The 23723-nt window shown below is 43.5% G+C and overlaps 3 protein-coding genes across 3 annotated transcripts in view; 1 reads left to right on the plus strand and 2 right to left on the minus strand.

The window, feature by feature from the left end:
• Nucleotides 1–11301, minus strand: part of CRADD (CASP2 and RIPK1 domain containing adaptor with death domain) — a 71564-nt gene extending 60263 nt beyond the window's left edge. Inside the window, exon 1 of the mRNA XM_066634661.1 lies at nucleotides 11219–11301. The gene's annotated coding sequence lies outside the window, so the exon portion shown is untranslated. The remainder of the gene's footprint in view (nucleotides 1–11218) is intronic.
• SOCS2 (suppressor of cytokine signaling 2) lies at nucleotides 10800–15903 on the minus strand. The gene is made up of 2 exons (XM_066634659.1): nucleotides 15023–15903; nucleotides 10800–11670 (listed from the first exon to the last, which is right to left on the minus strand). Exons 1-2 carry the CDS (start codon nucleotides 15183–15185, stop codon nucleotides 11213–11215), a joined length of 621 nt encoding a protein of 206 aa, XP_066490756.1. The 5' UTR covers nucleotides 15186–15903; the 3' UTR covers nucleotides 10800–11212.
• Nucleotides 15355–20891, plus strand: LOC136657577 (uncharacterized). Its single transcript, XM_066634496.1, has 2 exons — nucleotides 15355–15815; nucleotides 20836–20891. The coding sequence occupies exons 1-2, from the start codon at nucleotides 15410–15412 to the stop codon at nucleotides 20889–20891; spliced, it is 462 nt and encodes a 153-aa protein (XP_066490593.1). The 5' UTR covers nucleotides 15355–15409.
• The last annotated feature ends 2832 nt before the right edge of the window (nucleotides 20892–23723 follow it).

Below are 23723 nucleotides of genomic sequence, written 5' to 3' on the forward strand. Positions count from 1 at the left end.
GCCAGTGCAATCCACACACCCCCCCCCCACCCCTAGTGACACCACTGAACCTGACTTACCTGTCTCCATGCGTGGGTCTTTGTGTAGAGGGACAGCTGCAAACTGACTCACCTGAGTGCTGCTGGGGGGGGGAATCTCTTGTGACCCCCCTTCTCTCTCCTAGCAAAAGGGGTCTTTCCAGCTGGTAGACTCCCTGTCAGGGACCCAAACCCTTGCCCTGAGGGAAACCTGTGTGTTCATTTCACATGACTGTCAGCTTCCATGGGAGCTATCTTCCTTCTCCAGGTCTACTGCAGTTGAAAATGTGTTTCTCAGATGTATGTGTTTGAGAGCCCAAGGTTATGCATGTCTACTCAGAAGAAAGTTCTATTAGAGTCAATGGGGTTACTCCCATGTAAATGCAGATAGCATTGCGACCTATTTTAGTAGCATAAGGGAACTTGAACTCTTGTGTGCTGGGATTTCTAGCAGTTTCCTGCTTTTGCCTCCTTCCCCACAGAAGCTCCTGCCTCATTCTGGCAGTGGCCATGTGTTAGACCTGTGGCTAACACTGCCCTGCTTGGTTCACCCTGGTGGCACATCCCTGTTTGCCAGCATTGGTCTGAGAAAGCTGCAGTGATTGACCTGTAAGGGCACATATGGACCCAATAACAGACTGCTGCCCCACGATTAGTGGGTGGTTTTAGGGTTTCTGGGGACATTGGTGGAGTTCCCAAGAAGCCTGCACCACTGTGGAGATGTTCTTTTTGCCTCCCCCTTTGTGCTGGATGGGCTTAAGGTATGATAGATGTGGGCAGGCAGCAACTGTTACCCTCATCTGATCTCAGAAGCTAAGCAGGGTTAGGCCTGGTTAGTACTTGGATGGGAGACCACCTGGCAATACCGGGTGCTGTAGGCTTATACCATAGTCTTTCGAGACTGAAGGTTGCCAACCATGATAGATGTACTGTAAAACATTCCTAATTGCCATCTCTCCTTATGTTTTTGGAGAAAATATTCAGTATTGTATTTTCCCAGATAGTCATCCAGCTCCAGCAGACACATTCATTTTTAAGTGGCCGAATTATGATGTTTATTACTGAACTGGCTGGAAGCCTCTTTGGAGATGAGCAGGCACGCACATCTACACCCAAGACCACCAGCTGTTACATATGATTAGTTTTGCTCCACAACAGCAGGATCAGGTCCAGTCTTTCTAATTAATAGCACAAAATCATAAGATTTTAATTACAGTATATATGAAAAGTAAAACCACGACTGTAGGGTCACAATCTTCCAGAGTTCTATGCCCGAGCAAAAATATGTGTAATTAAAGTTTAAACTGCAATTAAAGTGTGGTTTTTTAAATTCATTGGATTAGTAGTTTCTGCATCTGAGAAATAGGTTTTCTATAGAAAATTTCCATTTGTACTCCATTCCATTACACAAAAAGCTTTCCCAGGGCTGGGTATAAGGGTTCCCTTCAAATAAAAGCTGGAAGGACTCCAAAAACCAATTTTGCTGGTTTAACACACTGAAGCTGTCAACAATTCTGAATGTTCTGTCCCTGTTCCAGTCTTCAGCCATCTCTACTTGATTTTGTAGAGGCTTCTGAAGGGGGACCGTCTCTTTGAATGTTGTGGCTGTCATCTGTGGTTTTTATAAGTTCTTCTATTAAAAATAATTAATGTTCTTTAAAAACACATTGCCCAATTAATCAGGGTCACAGTTTCAATCACAGTTAACTGCTTGTTAATTGATTACTAGAATGCTTGTGATTGATTGCTAGAATCAGTGGGCTGCCCAATCCTATCCTGGACAGGATGCAGTGCAGCAGTGCCAAAATGGTGACCACTGTATCCAGTGGCCCCACTGAGGCCATCAGAGGCTTCTTCAGGGGAAGGACTATTTCGGGAAGGGAAGGGTTATTTTGCCAGCGCAGACTTGAGAACCTCTGTGTCGGGTTTTGCAGCTCAACACAGAGGATAGGATCCGGCAGAGCAGGGCTCTGATGGTCCCGCCCCCACCTAGGCCAGTCCCTTCCCCCCACCCCCACCCCAGAATGCCTCCCCCCACCCCAAAAATCCACATTGCTGCCTGGCAGTATGACTTACTGTTGGGTGCTCTGGCGGTGTAATCCATCTGGTGCTGGACCCAGTACCAACTAGTGCTGGCCTAGCACCAGAGCTCCCTACTTGGGGTGTCATAAACATGCTTTATAGCATGTTTACACTACCCAGCACTGACGCTGGAGCTCAGCGCCGGCGCTAGGCCCAGATAGGCCCTAAATTAAATTAATAAACTACAGGCACAATCCTAACCAGGTCTACCCAGAAGTCCTATTTTGTTCAACGGGACTTACTCTCAGGAAAGTGTGGTTAGGATTGCAGCCTAAATATTGTGGCCCCTCTCATTGCAGTGAAAAATGCACATTGGAAGTGCCTGGATTGACAAATGAAAACAGAGCAGATGAAAGCAAACACAACATGTGCAGACACACTATAGAAACTTCTGCAGAACTTTATATAAACACAAATGTTTCTGGTTCTCAAAAATAGATTACAAACATGATTGTATCTCTCTTCCCCCCCCCCTTGTTTTATCTTTTTATTTCAAGTTGTAATATTTAATAAAGGACAGAACCGTGACTCACTGTCAGATTGAATGTTATTTCCTTTCATGACTCACAAGGGTACTTCTAAAGCCAGTGTATCAAATGTCAAAAATGTGTCAGTGTCATGTGTGAGAGTCATATCAGGTACTACTTGTTCTAGCTGAGCACGTTTCCTTGCTTGACTCAAAAGAGTGTTATCTAGGAACTGTGACAACCAGTGTTCCAATTATATGTAGTTAATTCCGTTGCCTTGCATATGCAGATAAATACCAGCTGTTTACAGTTTGCTTACTCTCTTTTAAACAACAAAACCAAGCCACTCAGATGAGAATGTTACTGGAACTGCAATTATCCAGATCTGCTAGATGCAGTTTTCAGGGCAAGATACAACCTATTTCCAGACTGGAAAGAATGATGTGGAGGAGTGCAGTAATGGAGGTCCCCCTCTTTTCTGAATGGTCCTGCTTACCATTAGTGCTGGGTGAAATTCTCAAATTTAGGACAATGGAATAGTCCGACAACCCAGTTTACTTTCAAAATTACTGGCAGCATTACCAAAATCCACCATCCTTCCATGTTCATCTTGATAGTTTCACCAACTTTTTTTGTACTAGATCAGGGTTCCCAACATTTTTTCACTTGCGTACCCCTTGGCAGCCTATTTCCATAAATTGTACCCCACAAGGCATTCTAATATAGACCTGCCTTTTTCTGCCATCATTCAATTATTTTTCAAGTACTCCTAAATGTCTTGGCAAGTACGCCTGGGGGTCCACATACCCCAGGTTGGGAACCACTGAATCTAGAGAAATCCTCAAATTATATTCTGACAATATTTTCATTAACATTTTCTGCATCAGATCATCTCATTTAATCCTTAATATCAACTTTTACTCCAAGGCCTATTTAAGGAATCCTATTCATTTAATTCCTCAGGCCTCCAAATTGTTTGATGGGAACCCATTCCCCAGTTCCAAGAAAGCATAACTGGGGATGTAATTCTCTGGAGATTTTTGAGCCAACCACAGTTACCATATTGTCACTCACCCAGAACCCCTTCTTGTGCTGCTCCTGTTCAGATGTGGGACTCTAACACATGGCCCAAGGCGTTGGAAGCTGTAATAAGCTTAAGAAGGGGAGCAATTGAAGAAGAAATTCTACTGAATTCAAATTGAAGAAATACTGCCTTAAAGAGAGATCTGTGGTCTAATTGCAATCATGGCCCCTGTGCCACCTGGGGCCAGGACTGCAAAATGCCATCCCCCAGGCCAAAAACATCACTTATGATTTTCAGAGAAAAAATGGAAATGATTTTTTAGGCCTTCTGAGGGTTGGAGAGGCTGTCCCCGGCCCCTAGTAGACCTTATGAGGCTGGATGGCACCTTGGGGCATTTGCCCCCCTGACCCCCCACAGATATGCCAAATATCCTGGATTGCAACAGAACTGGCATCAGCAACAATTTAGGATTTAAAAGCTATTACAATTTAAAGATTCTCCAGAAAACTAAATGGTCTGATGTGGTAGGTATAGCTAGTGAGTGTGGTAATCAATTCCCAAAGAAATATTTTATATTTCTCCAAAACATCTGAGCCTACAAAGAGCGTGTTGGCCTATCAATAAGAAAGTACATAACGTACATCATGGCACTTATGTTGCAGAATGGCCAACTGATAACACCAGATTTTCACAAGGCAGTAGAGGAAGGACTGAAATTAGACCTGGGGTCAAATTCCAATTTAGCTACTGACTGTGATGTAGGACTAGTTGCTCCTCTCGGCCTCAGATTACTGTGTGTAATAATACGATAATGATTTACTTGAAGGGTAAAGATTATAACGCATGTTTTTACAAAGTATAGATAATTTGAAATACTTGTTTATCAATATCTAACTAATTATATCTCGCATGCTTATTGCATGCTGTTGAAGGTTTGAGAGAGCTCAGTTTTTCCTTATCAGCCTCTCGTTTACTAAAGAATTTTAAGTAATGTACAGGGTAAAAATTCCAGTGAAATTCATAATCCCCCTGGAATGCAGCCATGTCAAGCAGGTTCAGAGTCATACTGCTTCACATACTTTATTTCTCATCAGTGTTGTCTTTGTTATGTAGTGGATAACCTATAAAAGAGGAGACTTATACGACAAATCTTAGGTTGCAGTCTTATACACTTATCTCAGAGTAACTCCCATGTAATTTAACAGGGCTTACTCCTGAGCAGACATGCATAGGATTACGCTATTAGGATTTTAGTAAGACAGGCCTTGGTTCTAAATTCGTTATGTGGGAAGAAATTCCAGTTATCTGTTGAACTTGCTTTCGCTTTGCATATTTAGTCCAGGAGCACATGGACTTCTAGTCAACATGGAAGCTAAAGCAGTAGCCTATATTCTCAAAATGCTTCTCTTTATTAAACATAGCTTAATAGGACAGAGCCAGATTTTGAAGGGGGCATCACAATATCTTAACAGTATTACTACAAAATAGGTGGTTCAACATATTATACTTAAACCTACTACAGTGTTTCTCAAACTGTGAGTCAGGACCCACTAGGTGGGTCAGAAGCCATTTCAGGTGGGTACCCAATCATTTCAATATGTATTGTATTTTTAATATATTAGAATTGATGCAACCATGGTATGCAACTGAATGTGGAGAAATGTTACAAATTTGTACTTTTAACAGGCTACTATGTATATGCTTTTAACAATGATAGTCAATAGGGCTTACTTCCAAGTAAGTGTGGATAGGATTGCAGCCGTTGGGATGTCTGGAGAATTAAAAAAAAAAAAAATATCAGCAACTGCTTGAGAGTGTTAGAAGTGTTCTTTATTTTAAATAAATTTTTAAACTTATTGTAAACTTTTAATTTACTTAATTGGTTTTTGTCATATGGGGGTGTTAAAATTTTTCCTGCTTTTTGATGTCACTTCCATACATGACATCAGCTGCAGGTTAATGACATCACTTCCAATGGATCCTGACAGATTGTCATTCTAAAAAGTGGGTCCTAGAGCAAAAAAGTTGAGAACCACTGAGAGTTGAGAACCTATTGTGCAAGAAAAAATAATTTACTTTGTTGAATGAATAAAGTTAAGAACTATGCTAACGTAAAATACTTTTCCCCGTTTGTAAATGTCCAGTGATTGAAAAACAGGAGCCAGAATGTGTAGCTGCTGTTTACGCAGAAACTGGTGCAACCAGATTTAATCTGATAAGACTAGGATTAGTTTTCAATTGACATTCCAGTTTGGAAATGACAGAAAAAGGGAAATATGACTCTCTGTATTTATTTGTCTACTTTATTCAGTCTCTGACAACAGTTTCTCAGTGTCTCTGTTTAGGATTATTTGGACATTGTGAAGCCACACAATGAGAACACAGCACTATAGATCAGTGGCTTGCAGGGCTCCCCAAGGTTTTTAAACAGTGAAAGTTCCAAGTGTGATTAAACCGGAAGTGGAATTTCTGGGTTCGTCACGCTTGGAACTTTCACTGTTTAAAAGCTGCTGAGAGTCCTGCAAGCGCTCTGCGGGGCTCCCCGCACCCCCTGGACCCTGGGAGCACATATGGTTTGTTGAAAAATAGGCCCGCCCGCAGGGGCGCGATTCTGGGGATCGCTTTGCTGCCCCTGCCCCCGCAAAGACTTACCCCAGGAGTAAATCTCCTCGGAAGTTTGAGAACCACTACTATAGATACTTAGTGCCCTATTCCTATGTAGGAAAAGGACTCTAATGCTTCGTGCCCTATTCCTATGTAGGAGAAGGGCTGGTGAAGAGTCTTGAGGCATGTTTCCTTGTGCCTCAAGTAGCATGATTCTTCCACTCCATCAGAGGCATTTTCTTGCTTTTTCTTCCTCCCTCCTCCCTGCCCTTTGGGGGTTAGGAACAGGAATGATGTCATTTCTGCCATAGCAGGCTCTATTACCATTGTTTCTGTCAACAGGGTGGAGAAAAGGTGTTCTAAGGGAAGGAGCATATGCATGTCACTATAGTTCTTGTTTCCACAAACCACTGAGCTGATTTTCAATATACAAAGCAGCATGGAAGCAAAGTATGCCAGTGAGAAGAGAAGCTCCAAATTTCCCATGATTAGGGAACTTATACAACTTTTTTTTTAATCATTATGTTACTGCAACCGTAAAAATAAGCCTATCCCAGGAAATAGCCCTGTGCCAAATTTTGCAAGATGTACTGTGATTATGGCCTTGGATTCCTGGATGTAAGGAACAGTGTAACCACCTTCAAATAAGCTCCTAAGTACACTGTTTTATTATTCTTTATAACTACATGCTTGGTCTCCTTCAGATAGTTTTAAGAAAGTCACCTTTCAAACTTAAAAAATTAGAAATAGCCCAAACTGACAACAATCTGCAGGATCAACTTCTTGTGCTGATCAAATTGCGTAAAGTTATTTGTAGGCACATTTGATTGTTCTTTACCTGGCACCTTAACTTGGCACTTCATCTAGCCCACATATCTGGAAATCAGGTCACATAACCTTCTTGCCTAAACAAGTGATCTGGTTTTCTTTGCATATGCAGTTCTGTGGAAAATCAGGATGGCTACCATGAGCAATCATTGCAATTACACAGCTGTTCTGTTCAGGGATCTACCTGTGTTGTGACCCTGCTAAACTTTCACTGTGCGGGTTCAAGTGAGGTAGCCTGAACCATCTTGTCTCCTGTCTGAGAGTAAGTTCTTCCTCAGAGCCCTTTTCCATGATGCCACAGACTTTGGGATGCGCTCAGTTCAGATGGAAACGGCAGGAGTGGAGGAAGCGCCTGTGGTTTCCACAATCACAATCAACCTTTATTAGGCATAAAACAGTTGCCTGAGCAGCTTACACAAGAAGTTGCATTCAAGCAGGTCATCATAACAGAAATAAATGTAGGTTATATAGGATTTCCCTCCATTTTACGTTTGGTTAAAAATCTCATATAAAAAAATCCGCCATTGGTTTTACCATTTGTAAGTAGTATCTGTAGTTTCAATTCATCATGACAGTTGGAGTGATTGGCAAAAAACAGGTCCAAATGCATAGATCTAGACTTCTTGTAAAGCGGGCAATGGAGCACTGTGTGAATCAGAGATTCCCTGTATCCTTGCTCACAGGGCCATGTCAATCGCTGTTGCGTGGTTTTATTAAATTTCAGATCCAGTTCCCGAGAAGGGAACACATTTCATCTAGTGAGTGTGAAAGCATGACGGAGTAAAGGATTATCTAAAATATATAAAAATCTAGAACACTGGCCAGGAGGCGGAAAAGTCTGAAAAAACAAAGGTGAGTGGGTTTTGTTTGCCTCAGCAAGGAGTTCCTGGTATTCAATATCTCTCAATCTAAAAATAATGGTCTGTCTAGAACACATCAAGGAATCATTACCCACCAGGTCCACCGGTATACCAATCGATCGTAGCTTACTAAAAAGGCAAATATAGCCTTAGTAAGTCCAAGAATCAGAAAGCAAGTCCTGAGTCAGTGAGTTATTACCCCTGTTAAAACAGATACTTAACCAAAAACTAATGAATCTGCACCAGGCTATATATTCAAGCCTTTGTAGCCTGCTTGTAAGCAAAGTGTGGTGTAAGGGATACAATGGGGTAAACCAAAAATCTTATAAAGAAAAATTGAGAGTACTCTTTCCATTTCCTTATTAAAAGAGGGAATCCAGATTGGTATCCCATAAAATAATTGGGCCACGACTTTGACTTTGAAGATACGCAATGCTGCAGGAATACAGGAATTTCCCCTTGCGTAGAAAAATCGTAAGATACCCTGTAGGGATAATCTAGCAGATTTGAGAGCAACTATGTGCTGCGGAACCCAGGATAAACTATGATGGAAGGTCAAGCCCAAATATTTAAAGGTTTTGACCTGTTGAATAGCCTTTCCATTGAAGACCCAAGAGCGCTGTTTCCATCGTTTTTCAAGGACTAAAATTTTAGATTTTGAGTAGTTTGGCTGTAGAGCATTGTCTGAGAAATATTGGATACACCTAGAGATCAAACGCCTTAGCCCTACTCGTGTACACGAGAGTAACGCCATATCATCAGCATAAAGTAAAAGGAAAACGGGGCGTTGACTGAGTCTTGCACGGTGGGAGTCTGTCTCTGACAAGAAAGGGGCAAGGTCACTGATGAATAGATTAAATAAAGAGGGGGCAAGGACGCAGCCTTGCTCAACCCCCTTATTAGCTGGAAAAGGATGTTAGATCACCCTCAGAGTTCACCCTGACCTGGCATGAGGTGTTTGAATAAAGCTTCCTAATTAAGAAAAGTAACCAGGGGTCAATGTTTAATTTATCAAGTTTGGACCACAACAGGTTTCAGCACCTGTGGTTTCCAAGGAGGTGGAGCGCTGTGCCAAAACACAAAGTGTCCCAGAGGATTCTGGGGTCTACATGCCCCTACATGCCTCACTGGCTATACCGCTAAGAACAGGAACATTTAATGTTTCTCTTTGAGCAAATTGTTCCACTCTAGAAGTAACACTAACATTTAGACAGCAATCCTAACCTGGGAGTAAGCCCCTTTGACAACAATGGAGCTCACTTCTGAGTAGACATGCATAGGATTGGGCTCTCAGAATGTTAGCTATCTATACCTGTACAGTGTATAATGTAATGACGTTTGCCTTTAGCAATAATTTACCAATATGCAAGTGTTTCTCAACAATGCACAGAAACCTTGCTATTAAAATTGTACACTGTCCCTATGAATGCACCAAAAACATGAAGGACGTATAGCCTCTGCATGTATGTTCACTTTATTAAATACAATCTGAAATCAGACAGCTACAGCTGTGAACAATCTTTAAAACAGGCAGACTTGCTTGCATTTCAAGGAAATAAGGAAAAAAAAAATTCTACACTGTAGAAGATAGTCATAATTGCCACTATCCATGTTCAGGCATGGAAACCACAACTGCATGAACTGCAGCCTAGGAAATTACAAAGCCTAATTCAAGGGAGGCCTATCATAGGCAGTAATTCACTGTATAAACAAAAAAGAGGGGACTCTTCATACACCACCGTGACGTATTATCTTAATGTATGTGACCCAATGGGTCCTTGTAAGACAGTAAAGTATTTGTTTATCCAGTCCAGCTTTGAAATTCTTTTGAAACAAAGTTCCATGTGCAGTACAGTACCTATGCATAGATGGGAGACTACAGTATTGTTGCTCTGTACAAGGTGAGTAGCGTTCATTAGTTTTCCAATTCAGTGTTGCTTACAACCAGACCCTAAACGTATCTGCTTAAAGATTGCCCCACAGAGTGTCTGGAGGGTCTTGGTTGTACCACTAAACGGACTCACTTCTGACTAGCCAAGGTCAGAATTGGGTTGCAGGTTTCACAAGCAGGAGAGCTTGCTAGATCAAAGTATTAAGAAGAAAAAGACACTCTGCTATAATGCTGTGAAATAAAGAACCACCACTGTGGAGCTGTGATATTCAGTCATTAACACACCACCAATCCAATGAGTAAACTGCAAGGATACATCAATGAGAGCACCAAACTTATCTGAAAATGAGGCAGTTAACCTATTCCCTATACACCAGCTTAAACTTTAGTCCTTCTTCTATACCAGTATTTTGAACTGCCTTTATTTCTGAAGATCTGTGCTCTATTAAGGAATAATTCAAACAGCATTCATGAATGCACAGCAGTTATGACTGCACAGGATCCAGATGCCAACCCTCACCTTAGCCCTTTAGTTATGAGAATATTACACTTTCCCAACACTCAAACCACAATGTTGTTGGGAAACTGCTCTTCTCTAAGATACCATATTAATTGCTTACAAGTGCTGTGTGCACTGCAGCTGCACAAGTCTTATGGGTATGTATTCACATCTGTGACATCACTGGTGATGAATAATGCAAGCCCCTTCCCCACACCATACAAATGTGATTTTCAAGAGCAGCAACATCAACAAGAGGACATTTTAGTTGCGCTTTAATTAGCACAGGAGGATCTTCCACTGCTCCTGAGTGAAGAAAACTAGGGACAAGCATGACATGACAGTAGCAGAACTGTCTTTTGAATGCAGGTCTGCCCCAGTCACATATTATATAATGAAAAGTTTGATTTGAAGAGCAAAAGGGGTGTGTGGGATGAGTCCAATCCATGTTGTGGGTTCGTCCAAAGATGTCTTTCATGAGCAGAAAGGCAATTCTGCATGTGCAAGATATCCCTCTCATTTCTGTCAGGTTCACCCATCACGGTGTAGCCCTCCATGCCTCAACTCTATCCATTCCAGAGAATTCCATAACTCTCAAGAACAGATTTTTCAGGGGCTGAAAAGGGAGGGAAGAAGGTCCCATTGGGTAAGTTGAACTCTGCTTGTGCTTTTCTCCATTCAGCTTACTAAATCCCCCCAAGCACATGTCTCCCAGCTACATTTTCAGGAGAAACGGGGAAGAGGTCACCCTACACCGAAGTTCTGTTCTGTGGAACATTAAATCCAAATGTCCCTTTCCCACACATATACAGAAATATCTTGTTAGTATTTTGACAATTGTGACCTACATGACACATTCATGCAGCTGAATGCTTAGGATTTTCCGATTTCATGATATTGTATTTTGGGATTAAAATCTGAGGTTAAATAGAAGATGTATTTATACCTGATACTGATACTCTTTCAAGAAATCCTTCAGTCTTGGTGGTAAAGGAAGTTCCTGGATCTCATTTGTGTATCTGTTTATAGCTATTCTACAGTAGTGTTGTAGAGACGGAGTTGAATGAAAGAGCGGTTTATTCAAATATAGGTGGACTGTTCCATTGGAAGGCATTTCATATACAGTTCTTCTATCCTTGCACATAAGGACATAGTATTCAATCAGATGGACCACACTGTCAAATTGTCGGAGCCTTGATCGGACACAGATAATAGAATCCAGTCGGAATTTGCCATCCTGAAATTCTATGCGTAGGTTTGTAGGTCCTGCTGATGTTTTGACTGAAATAGTCAGTAGATATTCCGAGTGTGAGCTGTCTCTGACCAAGAAAGTTCCTTCAGATGTATCTTGTAGTCTCTCTTTGGCTTCTGCAACACTCATGTTACCCCAGTACCATCCTAAAAGGAAGGGGAAACAAAGTTACTCAAGTATCTTAACATTAAAAAAAAAAAAGTTATGCATTAGAAGCAAGGAGCATGCATGTTGAGGATGTTGGCTGCATTGGAGAATTTTGACATGAGTCGTAATCCATGAACAGAAAGTCGAAGTTGATCCTAGGAGATCCCAGATTTTAAATAACTGCTGAACCAAACACATACGAATGGCTTTGAACAAGTCACTGTTTCACCCTTCGTTTCCCATCTGTGAAACAGGAGTAAGAATGACCACCTCAAGGATATGCACAATACTGATTTGCAAATTAAGGGTAACATTCTTTGTACACCAACTTGGGTGAGTAAGCCCCACTGAACTTTTTGGGGTTTACCTCTGAGTCAACATGAACACAACTGGGCTAAATAAGTGCTGTATAAATTATATTAGTACTTAACCTGGCTCCACACTAATGTGGTTAAGGCTGCAATCCTATCCACACTTACCAGAGAGTAAGCCCCACTGACTATAATGGCTTACTTCTGAGTAGAGAGGCAAAGGACTGGGCTCTAACAGTTCGATTCTAAACATATTTATTGTATAGCAATAAATAACATTTATCATGTGACTTATTTCATTAACAGCACTTGTAAAAGCAACTTTAATTTTATTTATTTATTTATTTATTTATTTATTTATTTATTTAAATAGATTTATGTCCTGCTCTTCTCCAAAGATTTAAGGCATCTCACAACAGAGATTAACATACAACGAAATGCAAGCAAAATGATGAGACAAAACTAACTGAACACTTTCGAAATGCCATCCACAGCAAAAAAAAAAGAGGGGGGAGGAACGAAGCTTATACTACCTTTACACAAAGATAACAGTGGTACTTAAAGTAAAAAAAATATTCATGTACTTTCTAAATTATGTCTATCTTAGACAAAACAAGGAAATGGGGAGAGAGAATCACCCTTCATATAACAATGCTAAATGTTCTGGTATCAGCCAGAAATAGTTCTCTTTTGCTGTCAACATGAATAGAAGATGTTGTAGCACAATATCGCTATTTTATTCTTGAACCTCAATACAGTTACTGTGGCATGGAGTAAAATCTTTTGAAAAATCTTTCTCAGGGGAAAATGAGGAACAACAACATGTTATGCCAATTTCATCTATAAGTGAGATATTCTGCTTGTCTGCCACACAAATTAGATATTCTCATAGATATTAGAATATTAAATACCTAATAGACAGATATTAGAATATCTAATATCTATGAAAATATCTAATATATTTTATTCTGCTTGTCTACCACACAAATTAGATATTCTAATAGATAGATAGGTATTAGAATATCTAATATTTGTTAGAATATCTAATTATTTTATTCTGCTTGTCTGCCACACAAATTAGATATTCTAATAGATAGATTAGAATATCAAATATCTAATAGATAGATATTAGAATATCTAATATATTTTATTCTGTTTGTCTGCCACACAAATTAGATATTCTATTAGACAGATATTAGAATATCGAATATCTAATAGAACAGTGGTTCTCAAACTTTTAGCACGGGAGATAATTTTTTAGAATGAGAATCTGTCAGGACCCACTGGAAGTGAAGTTATGACGGAAAGTGACATCATCAACAGGGAGAGTTTTAACAATCCTAGGCTGTAATTTTACCCACACTTACCTAGGAGTAAGTCGCATTTACTATCATTGTTAAAAGCATGTACATAGTAGCCTGTTCAAAGTACAGATCTGTCACATTTCCCTAAATGCAGTCACATACCTTGGTAGCATTAAGTCTAATTGATTATTTATTATATTTCTAATAGATTAGATATATATATTATTATATAAGTGAAATTTTAGTTGAAAAGCGGTATATAAATACTGTTAATAATAATAATAAATTATATATAGATATAAAATATTATACATCTAATAGAATAAAATATTGAAAATGGGGAACCATCTGAAATTGGCTTGTGACCCACTTAGTGGGTCCTGACCCACAGTTTGAGAAACAAACTAGAAAATACAGATATTAAATAGAATATATTTTATTCTGCTTGCCTGCCACACAAATTTTGGGAGTTTCCACTTCCAGAGCCCAGCCCTGTTTTCCTAGAAAGCCCTCACAACCCTCACTATTTTGGTCCTTAAATCTTTGCTTTACCTATGAATTCATGTATATCTGAATGACACGGTTTGATCCTGTTATGTCCACATTTGGAAGCCACAGGACAAAGTTGGTAAGGACTTGGCCACAGGAGGGTTTCAACCCAAGGACCATCAAGCAGTTCTTTCGTGTCCTTCCCCCCCCCCTCCCAAAAGGAGAAGGCAACGTGGGTTGGACTCCTGCCTGCTTCTGTCCATTGTTTTCAGGTCCGCAGTAATGAGAAGAGCCGCCACGCCTGGAAGGCAGGAAGAGGCAGCCCCCCAAACCAAAACCAAAACAGCGGGGAAAGGAGGAAGCCTGCCCGAAAGATCTGGAGGATCTGCGGATTGAAGGCTTCCATCCTAGCCACACTTGCCTGGGAGTAAACCTCACTGACTATAATGGGACTATAATGGGAGTAGGCATGCATCGGATTGGGCTCTGAGGCTGCCATCCTGGCCACCCTGACCTGGGAGTAAGTCCCACTGACTTACTTCCGAGCAGACATGCCTAGGATGGGTCTGAACACGCATTCCCAGGAAGGCTCTGAGTGGCAGGGGGTCTGCTGCAGACACGCTTGCTTCGAAGATTGTCCTTCCCCCCCCCACTGGGTCCAGCCCTCCCTTCCAGAGGTGGATGCTGCAGGGCGGCCGCCCCCGGGGGTCCTCTCATGCCTGTAACCCACTTTTCTCCCAGACCCAGAGGGTCATTTTTCCCGCCAACCAGCCCGGGGGGTGCTAATTAATCACACGCCCCCCCATGAAGCTGTGCTGCGATACCCACCCAGCCCACGCCTTCTCCTCCCCTCCAGTGGTGCGCCCCATGCTTTCCTCCATGGGGCGTCCCCACCCAGCCACCCACCCCGGGGCGTGGGGTCTCCTGGAGGGGAGAGCTCCTGTTGCCCTCCATGGAGGACACCCACCCAGCCAGCGAGCCCCAGGCGCCTTCCTTGAGGGGAGCTCCTCCTGTTTCCCGCCATGGGGGCCTCCCCCTCGAGAGAACTCCCGCCATGGGGGGGCACTCACCCCCCACCCCCAGAGTGCGCGCGCCCTCCTCGAGGGGAGAATCCCTCCATGGGGCACCCCTACCCACCCCAGGGCGCGCGCTCTCCTCGAGGGGAGAACTGTTTCCCGCAGTTGGGGGGGTCACCCACCCCCTCCTCGAGGGGAGATCTCCTGTTCCCCCCCTCGGAGGCAGCTTACCTGCGCGCCTCAGCTCCTGCATGGCAGCGTCCAGGCGCTCCGCCTCGGAGGGCTCCGTGCCTCCAGCAGCCCCCCACTGGGCTGGCCCAGCCCTGTCCGGGCTGGCGCCGGTGCCGCCGCTGGTGGTGCCACCCGGAGACTGGGCCGCCGCGCGCAGGGTCATCGGGGGGCAGAGCCGGGGGAGCCACCGCGCCCGGGGGTGGTGAGGGGGGAGGGGGAGGAGAGCCACCAAGGAGCGCCTTGCCCTCAGCGGGGGCCGCCCCGGCTGGGCTGCCAGCCCATAAGGAGCGCGGCCGCAGCAACCTGCCAGCACCCTGGGGAGGAGGAGGAGAAGGAGAGCCGGGAGCTGGCTAGGAGCGCGGCGGAGCGGGGCTGCATTGCGCGGGCATGGCGAGCATCCTCTCCAAGGACCTCTCCTTGCTGCTGCTGCTGCGATGGATTTCCGTCCCTCCCTCAGCCAGCCCGCCCCACCGCGGCTCGCAGCAGGGGCTGGGGAGCGCGCCCGGAGGGACGGGGCGAGAGGCGCCGCCGCCACCGGGTCCAGCTGGGGCTTGCAGGCGCGCACGGCGCTTTCCAAGAAGGCTGGGCTGCTGTCGAGGAAAGGCGCGGGGGGAGGCAGGGAGAGCCGTGCGCACCGCCAGCCGCCTTGCCTTGCCTTCCCCGGGGTGCCCGGCGCGCTTCCCCCGGGGAGATCAAGGGAGCGCCGAGCAGGAGGAGGCGAGAGGGACGGAGCAGCCGCGCCAGGCAGCGAGAGAGGCGACGCCGGAGGCTCCCCCGCCCTCAGCCCGCGCAGGTTGTTGCTACTCTTTCGCCAGGGCTTGTTACTTGTGGCCGCTACTACGAGGGGCAGGGACTCTTCCTGTGACGCCCAGCCCGGCTGGGCAGGAGGAATCACCGAGGGTGGTGAGGAGGGAAGAGTGTGGCAGAGGCGGGCGGGGATCGTCGCCCCCCGGCGTGTGAGTCGCTGCGAAGCCTCGGGAGGAGTGCCGGTGTGGAGCCCGAGCCTAGGCGTGTCTACTCAGAAGCAAGTCCCATTGTGTTCAGTGGGGTTTGCTCCCAGGAAAGTGTGGATACGGTTGCTACTGTTGCTCGGGCCCCCTGACTGACAACCCAGTCCTGTGCTTGCCTACTCAGAAGTAAGTCCCATTAGAGTCAGTGGGGCTTACTCTCAGGAAAGTGTGGCTAGGATTGGGCTGTGAGGCAAGCTTATTCGCACTTACCTTGGAGTAAGTCCCATTGCCTACAATGGGACTCACTTCTGAGTAGGCATGCATAGGATTGATTTCTAAGGCTGCAATCCTACAGCACTTTCTAGGAGTCAGCCTCATTGAATCCAATGGGGCATGAATAGACATGCACAGGATTGCGCTGGGAGGCTGCAATTCTCACCACAATTACCTGGGAGCAAGCCCCGTTGATTATAATGGGGCATAGTTCTGAGTAGATGTGCACAGGATTGGCCTCTAAGGCGGGCAGTCCTATGCACCTTTTCCTGGGAGTAAGCCCTACTGAATGCAATGGGACTTGCTCCTGGGTAAAAGACGTGCCTAGCAGTGGGCCCTGAGAATGCCGTCCTAGGCACCTTTTCCTGGGAGTAAGTCCAATTGGATGCCATGGGATTGCTTCTGAGTAGTACATATGCACAGGATCAGGCCCTAGCTGGGCCGCGGGGGCGAATGCTGGGGACGCGAGGCGGGTGCTGTTTGTGTTGACACAGCCCAGGGCGCGCCTCCTCCTCCTCCTCCCTTTCCCGGCTCGGAGCAATTGTGCAAAGGCCGCTTTCCAAGAACTTTCCAGGAACTGCGTCACGTGACGCTCTGCTCTCGCGCCTCCGCTTTAAATGGGGCCTGCCTGCCTTGCAGGAGCTGCAGCTGCTCCTCCTCCTGGCCTTATTCTCGCTGCACAATAAGGGTGGAGGCAAGAAGGGGCGCTGCTGGGACGAAAATAAACTGAATGGCAGCCCAGCCCGCCTCCTTCCTCCTCTCTGGAAAGGAGGGTGGCAAATGGGGAAAATAGCCCAGCCTTCTGCTGGCTGCTGAACGCACAAGAGAAGCAGCTGTGTGTTTGCAGGGCTGTGCCTTGTTCTGCTGTGTGTGTGTGTGTGTGTGTGTGTGTGTGTGTATGGGGGGGGGGTGCTGGAATACAAGCTGATGCTCCTACAGTGTGTAGATCAGCACCTTTCAATTTATTTCATGGCACACCGAGGAGGCACAAAAATTGTCAAGACACACTGTTTACAATTGATGAGGCACACCGTGCTGCTGGTGGGGGGCTCACATCCCCCACTGGCCCTTCTAATAAATGATCACCCCCAAATTCCCACAGCACACTTGCAGGCTGTTCACAGCACACCAGCGTGCCACAGCAAAGTGGCTGGAAATAGCCGGTGTAGACTATGAGAGGTCAACCATGCGCATGTGTCTTCAGCTGTGACACAGACCGTGTATATATACTTCTAATTGTTGACAGGCTGGCTGGTGTTCTTGCTTGCTTTTTATATGAAAATCCATGGGGTTTGTTTGTTTTTAGATTTTTTAATTATTGTAATTTGTTTTTTAATGATTGTTTTTAATGTTGTGTTTTTAAAGTGTTTGTAAGCTGCCTTGTGTGCCTGTTGGGCAAAAAGGCGGGGTATAAATTAATAAAATAATAATAATAATAATTAATAAAAATAATACTGGCTAGCCACAGCTGCTTGTGCAGTTTTCCCATACATGTACAGTGGCATAGTTAGCTACCCAGAAGCCTGGGGCAGAGTTAAAAAATGATGACCCCCCCATGTCACACCCGGAAGTGAAATCACTTCCAGGTATGACATCGCACCCACATTTTTTTTAAAATTGAAAAATAAAAAATTTGCCACCTCCCCCAGCCCCTCCTGCTTGCCCCCCAAACCTCCTGGGCACCCCCCAAGCCCTCAGAGCAAGGGGAGCAAGCGACAGTGATCCCCACTGCTCTTCTTGCAAAGAGTGCAGTTTTATTTGGGTACTTTTTGCAAGAGGTGTAAGCAGTGATTGCGGGGTGGGGAGAATTGCATGGGCAAATGATCAGACTGTTGCCCCCAGGCAGCCTGCAACCTGGTGCAATTGCTACTCCTGCACCCCCTCTAGCTATGCCACTGTACATGTACACTGTGTGTGCCAAAGGATGAAGATGATCAAGGTTGCATGTAAAAGTGGTTTCCTTGTACATGTGACCTGACATACCCCCCTCATACAGAAATTAGACTTGCCCACCAAATTTTCTTTTCTCTCTCCACCAGGGTTTACATGTAGTTATTTGGGTAGTCAAAAGTTGGTAGGAACAATGACTGTTGTTGGCCAGAGGAAGGGCTGGAGCTTGTGGAAGCGAATACAAAATACAGGACTGATTACCATGGGAATATTCTTATACTGGGCAAAACAGAACCACTTCCAGTACTTGAGGCTGCAGCCCTATACGTGTGCTTGCTTGGAAGTAAATTTTGTTCAGCTAAGGTTATCATTTTATACACACTTAACTGGGAGTAAGTTTCATTAAATACTGTGAAATTTGCTTCTTAGACATGCCTGGGATTGCACTGTACTTGTGATTTGCTTCCAAATAAACAAACATGGCCATTGGGTAGCAATGATTAAGGTGACTGACAGCCCAATTCTGTACTTCCTGGTGCCCGTTGGAGCAAAATGGCTACTGCTGTATCCAGCAGGTGCTGGGAAGCCGCCGGGAGTTTCCTCAGGGGAAGGGGACAAAAACCCTGGCAATGGGTCTCATTGCATCTGCGCCAGCTATCTCCTTTCATCTGAGCCTCCATGTTGAGCCAGAAGGGCTTCACTGGTCCCACCTCCTCCTACTCCAGTTCCTCCCCTGCACCCCCAGAGGCTGCTCCGTTCTCTGGTGGTCTCACCCCTAGAGGTGGTGTGCCGGGCCCAGCTCCAGTGCTCTCCAGGTGCTGTAAATGTGCTTTACAGTACCCAGCTCCGGCTCTAGTATAGGATTGGTAGGCCCAGTACTATCCAACTTTGTAGTGCTGATGCAGCTGTGCCAATGGGGCATGTGCTGCATCCTGAAGGGAGGTACCCATGGAGGCCTCCTCAATGTAAGGAAATGTTTGTTCCCTTACCCTGTGTCTGCATCAGTGCTAGAAATTGGATAGGATTGGACCCTAATTCAGTCACCTCTTTTGTTGAAGCCAGTCATTATTATTTAAGGGAGAAGGGCTATAAGTAAGTGGTTGAGTTTGCTTCGCATGCAAAACTCTCTGGTTTAAATATTTTGACACCTCCCGGTAGGACTAGAAAGTGTCACCATCTGAAACTATGGAGAGTGTCTGCTAGCAGAGAGCACTAGGGGGACTGAAGATCTCATTTAGAATGTGGCTGCTTCATAGGAGCCTCCCAATCCATTTCAGGGAGCCTACAGAATGAACACTGTGTGCATGTTGAGAGAGATTGAGAACTCATTCGTGAAGTCATCAGGAAGGACCTGCTCCTACATGATGTGTGGGCAGTGAATATTGGGTCTTACCGTACTAGTTGAGTTTGAGATTTTTTTTTTTAGTTCATTTTTTAAAAACCCACTTGACAAGATTTATTTATGGTAGTCTTACCGCACAATCGTGTGCATTTCTATTCAGAAGTAAGTCCCTTCTTGTTCAAGTGGGCTTATTCTTAGGAAAGTGTGTATAGGATTGCATTCTTAGAAACCCTGTAAAATATGAAAGTTCTTTATGCTAAAGACTGTATCTTTAGACAGTGCTCCACTGTTAATGAGGATTCCTGCCCTATAGTGCTTTGGAACATAGACTTTGATATACAGTCCAAGTCTAAAAAAGCTAAGGTAGGTTATGTCTAGGGGTTTTTTGGTGATGAGAGTAAAAAACCGGCGTAATTCGTCCTTTATTGAAAAGATTAACTCTGTAGCAGCAAGTAAATGAGTTGGAGTTGAATGTGGCATCTTGCTATGAATGGGAGATACTAAGACAGGGGTGCTCAATAGGTGGATCGCGATCTACCGGTAGATCGCGAGGCAAAATGAGTAGATCGCGGAGTGCCGACCACCCCCCTTCAGGTGCCTCTGGGAGGAAACGCCGGGAGTAAGGCCCATTGTACTCAATGGGGCTTACTCCCAGGTAAGTGTGGCTAGGATTGCAGCCTCACAGCCTAATCCTAGGCATGTCTACTCAGGAGTAAGTCCTGTTATACTCAGTGGGGCACAAGGTACACCAACATACATTGTACAAATAAATGTTATATGTTATGATGGCTCGAACATTGTAAAAAAAACTCTGGTAGATCTCCGGGCCTTGCTGGGTTTCAAAGTAGCTCTCGAGCCAAAAAAGTGTGAGCACCCCTGTACTAAGAGGATAAACCTATCCAGATTTACTTGGAATTAAGTCCTAGTCAGTTCAGTGGTGTTCATTTCCAAATCAATATGCATGGAATTGAAGCCACCAGTTGCAATCCTTGATGGTTTCAAATTGGTATGGAGGACAAATAAGTACATTTGTAGGAGTACTTCATTCTTTAAGCATTTCCATGTAGGAAATCTCCAAAAACTTGTATTATGATTTCTGATGATTGTACATGCTTGTATTCCACTGTTGAGTACCCAGTGGATCTACTACTACTGGACCCAGTGGATCCAGTATATATCCAGTACTATATCCACTGTTGATACCATAGTCTTTTGAGACTGAAGGTTGCCAACTACAAGTATTCCACTGTGTGTAGAAATCATGAGTAGCACATACGACTGTCTATATGCAGGTTTCATTGTATTTGCATGTAGAACCTTTGGGATCTTTGACGTGCTTTGCATCTTCTTGTCCCTAGGCTGGCAAGATGGTGAAGTTCTGGTATTGCAGGCTGATAACATGGAAGAACCTTGATAAAGGCTGTAATCCTGTATAAACAGTTACCAGAGAGTAAGCCCCATTGAACACAGCAGGGCTTACTTCCTCATAAACGTGTATAGGATTGTGCGAAAAATCCATTACAATTTATTTCTTGAGGTAACTGAAAGGCATGGGTGAAGGAGCATCCAATTTTGATCCTATGTGACCTCCACTAAGTTACAAGATAATTTCTGAAGTAAATTCATATAACTGATTCTTACTTTTTATGGTCTGGGCCTGGATACTTGAGGGAATATCTTCTCCCCTATGTACTTTCCTAGTCTTTAAGATCTATAGCACAGATTGGAAACTCTCAAATTGTGGAACCTGTTGTCTATTGAGTTCCACCATATTTGGGATCTTATGTCTTTTAAACAAAAAAAGCATGTTTATATAACCAAAATATTATTCCTAACTTGTCTGTTCAAGTTTATTGGTTGCTGTTTTAGTTTTTTGTGCTTATCATTCCCTTCAGAAGCTTTATTGATGTTTTAAATTGTGACTTGGCTTTATTTTTGTTCTCTGCCTTGAAAACATATTTGAAAAGGCAAGCTATACATTTCCAAAATAAATAAGTAAAATATTAATAAGTCTTTCTAAGGTTCCACAGGATGTATGTTTTAGTTTAGCTCCTGTCTGTCCAAATAGATTGTTTTGAATTTGTAAGGCTAGGATCCTGGTATGCTTATTTGAAATCAGTGGGGCTTGCTTCTGTTAAAGCTACAATTTTTGACTGACTTAAGGCACGATCCTATGCATGTCTACTTAGAAGTAAGTCCTATTGTGTTCAATGGGGCTTACTCCCAGGAAAGTGTGCATAGGATTACAGCCTTATTCAGAAGTTTATATTGAACTAGTTGGAATTTACTCTTGAGTAAACATTTTCAGAATCAGGCTTAAGTGTTTTTGGAATTATTTGAAATAGTTTTTTTTTTCTCCCTGAACTCATCATTTAGCGAATAATATTTAACTAGATATTTGTACAGTTCAAGAGGCCAACAGTGCAAAGTAAAATGGCTGTGTCAGCATCCATGTTTATAATGCTTTGTTAAAATCAGATCAGTTTTGCTTTGTTGGAAGTGCAAAACAAGGGATTAAATTTTTGACTGTGCTTGAGCTTGTACAGTAATTAGCAAACCCAGCTGTTTGGAACATTTCATCACCGTGTGCTTTCTTCTTGGGGGTAGTTAGTTAGAATGATAAATATTCTCAAATACACCCTGTTACTGTGGTACAATTTGATTGTCTTCAAGTTAGGGTTCCATTCCAATGTACATTTACTTGGAAGTAAGTCCCATGTGTGTCTGACTTTCTGAGTACATGCAGAGGATTAGACTGCATGTCACATCAGCGAGAAGAGCAGTACTTGAAAATAAATGACATTTTTCTTGGATAAGTATGTTCTAATCTAGGGCATACATTTTTCAAACTTCTTCCTTAAGCTATACAATGATGAAGGAAGGATATAGCCTCTAGTTAATATCAAGGAGCTGCAAAATGTTGACAGCCAGGGAACAGCTTAATCACTTCAATTAAAACCATACTTTGACATCTACTGTCAACAATTTTTTGTGAACTTTTTAAAGGAAATTTCTCTATGGTTGCTGTGGCACTAGGATGACTATGAATAGAATAAATCTGTGTCTGGTTTTTAAACAGTGAGACAGTTTTCCTTGTTTTTATTGTGATTACTTGAGAAGCTGGCTCTTTCAAAACTGCGTTGGCGTGAAATACTAACACCTAATTTCTTTTTTAAGAAAACATGAATTTTTGCTTTTAAAATAAGGCGATATATTTTTGAAAAACCCATGTGCTGGGAATAAATTTATTGCTGGAAAAGATTAAATTTAATATAGTTTAGACTTTTTTAATTTTTTCGGCAGCTTTTCTGATTCATCCTGAAAAAATTCTGCTATGTATTTGGAGACAAAGCTGTGCTTTTTAAGAATTTTTGTTATGTGGTATTTGTGTGCTTTGTTTGTTAATAAGTTTTTTAATTGATAAGCTGTATCTTAAGACTTTCTCTTCCCCTGTGACATAACTAGTTTTTCATAATCCTTTGTTTGAATTAAGAAAACCCTCCAAGCAGCTGTTGAGAAGATGATTATAGTTTCACAAAAAGAGGATTACGACTTCAGGTGCTAAGTGCATATAGAAATACAGAGAAAATACAGAAGAAATTTTAAGAAGTACATTGTAGCCTCTCAGATTTCATTATAGAGCAGACAGGAGCTTTTTGTGACCTAACTACATTAAGCAAATTGTGGGATTATACAGATTTTAAACTGGCACAACCCTGGCAACAAAATTTCTTTTTCTTTTCCTCTCTGCAAGGATCAGAACACAGGAGTGCAAATGACAGCTGATCCAGTGCTTAAATACTTGAGGTTATAGCAGAGTTGTGTGTTGGTTAGATGAATACAATCTGCTTGTGCTCAGGAATAGGATTAACAGCACAGTACTTTATATCTCATATCTTTCAATTTCAGGTCCCCTTTTTAACTGTGGGCTCTGCTACCCAGTACCACAAATCGCTGGTGAATGTGTAGAATTCCTCCCATGCAGGAGTGGAAGAGATCAGCAAGGCCACATAGGCCAAGAAATCTCTCAAAAGTGCAGAAGTAGTGGTTGCAATGTCAGCTCTGCTGTTGGGAGGGAAGAGCAAGACTGCAGGACTCCTTAGCATTTCAGGCACTTCTTCCCCACCTGGGTCTCATACCAGGGTTGTCTTATCGTATCCTTGAGGCAACAGTGGCTGCAGTGCCACATTTTGTGATGGTTGGAAGGCTCTGCCTGTCTCTGGATCCTTTCCCATCCCTATAACTT

This window comes from Tiliqua scincoides, chromosome 7 (assembly GCF_035046505.1).
Source record: "Tiliqua scincoides isolate rTilSci1 chromosome 7, rTilSci1.hap2, whole genome shotgun sequence".
In the NCBI taxonomy this organism is placed as follows: domain Eukaryota; kingdom Metazoa; phylum Chordata; class Lepidosauria; order Squamata; family Scincidae; genus Tiliqua; species Tiliqua scincoides.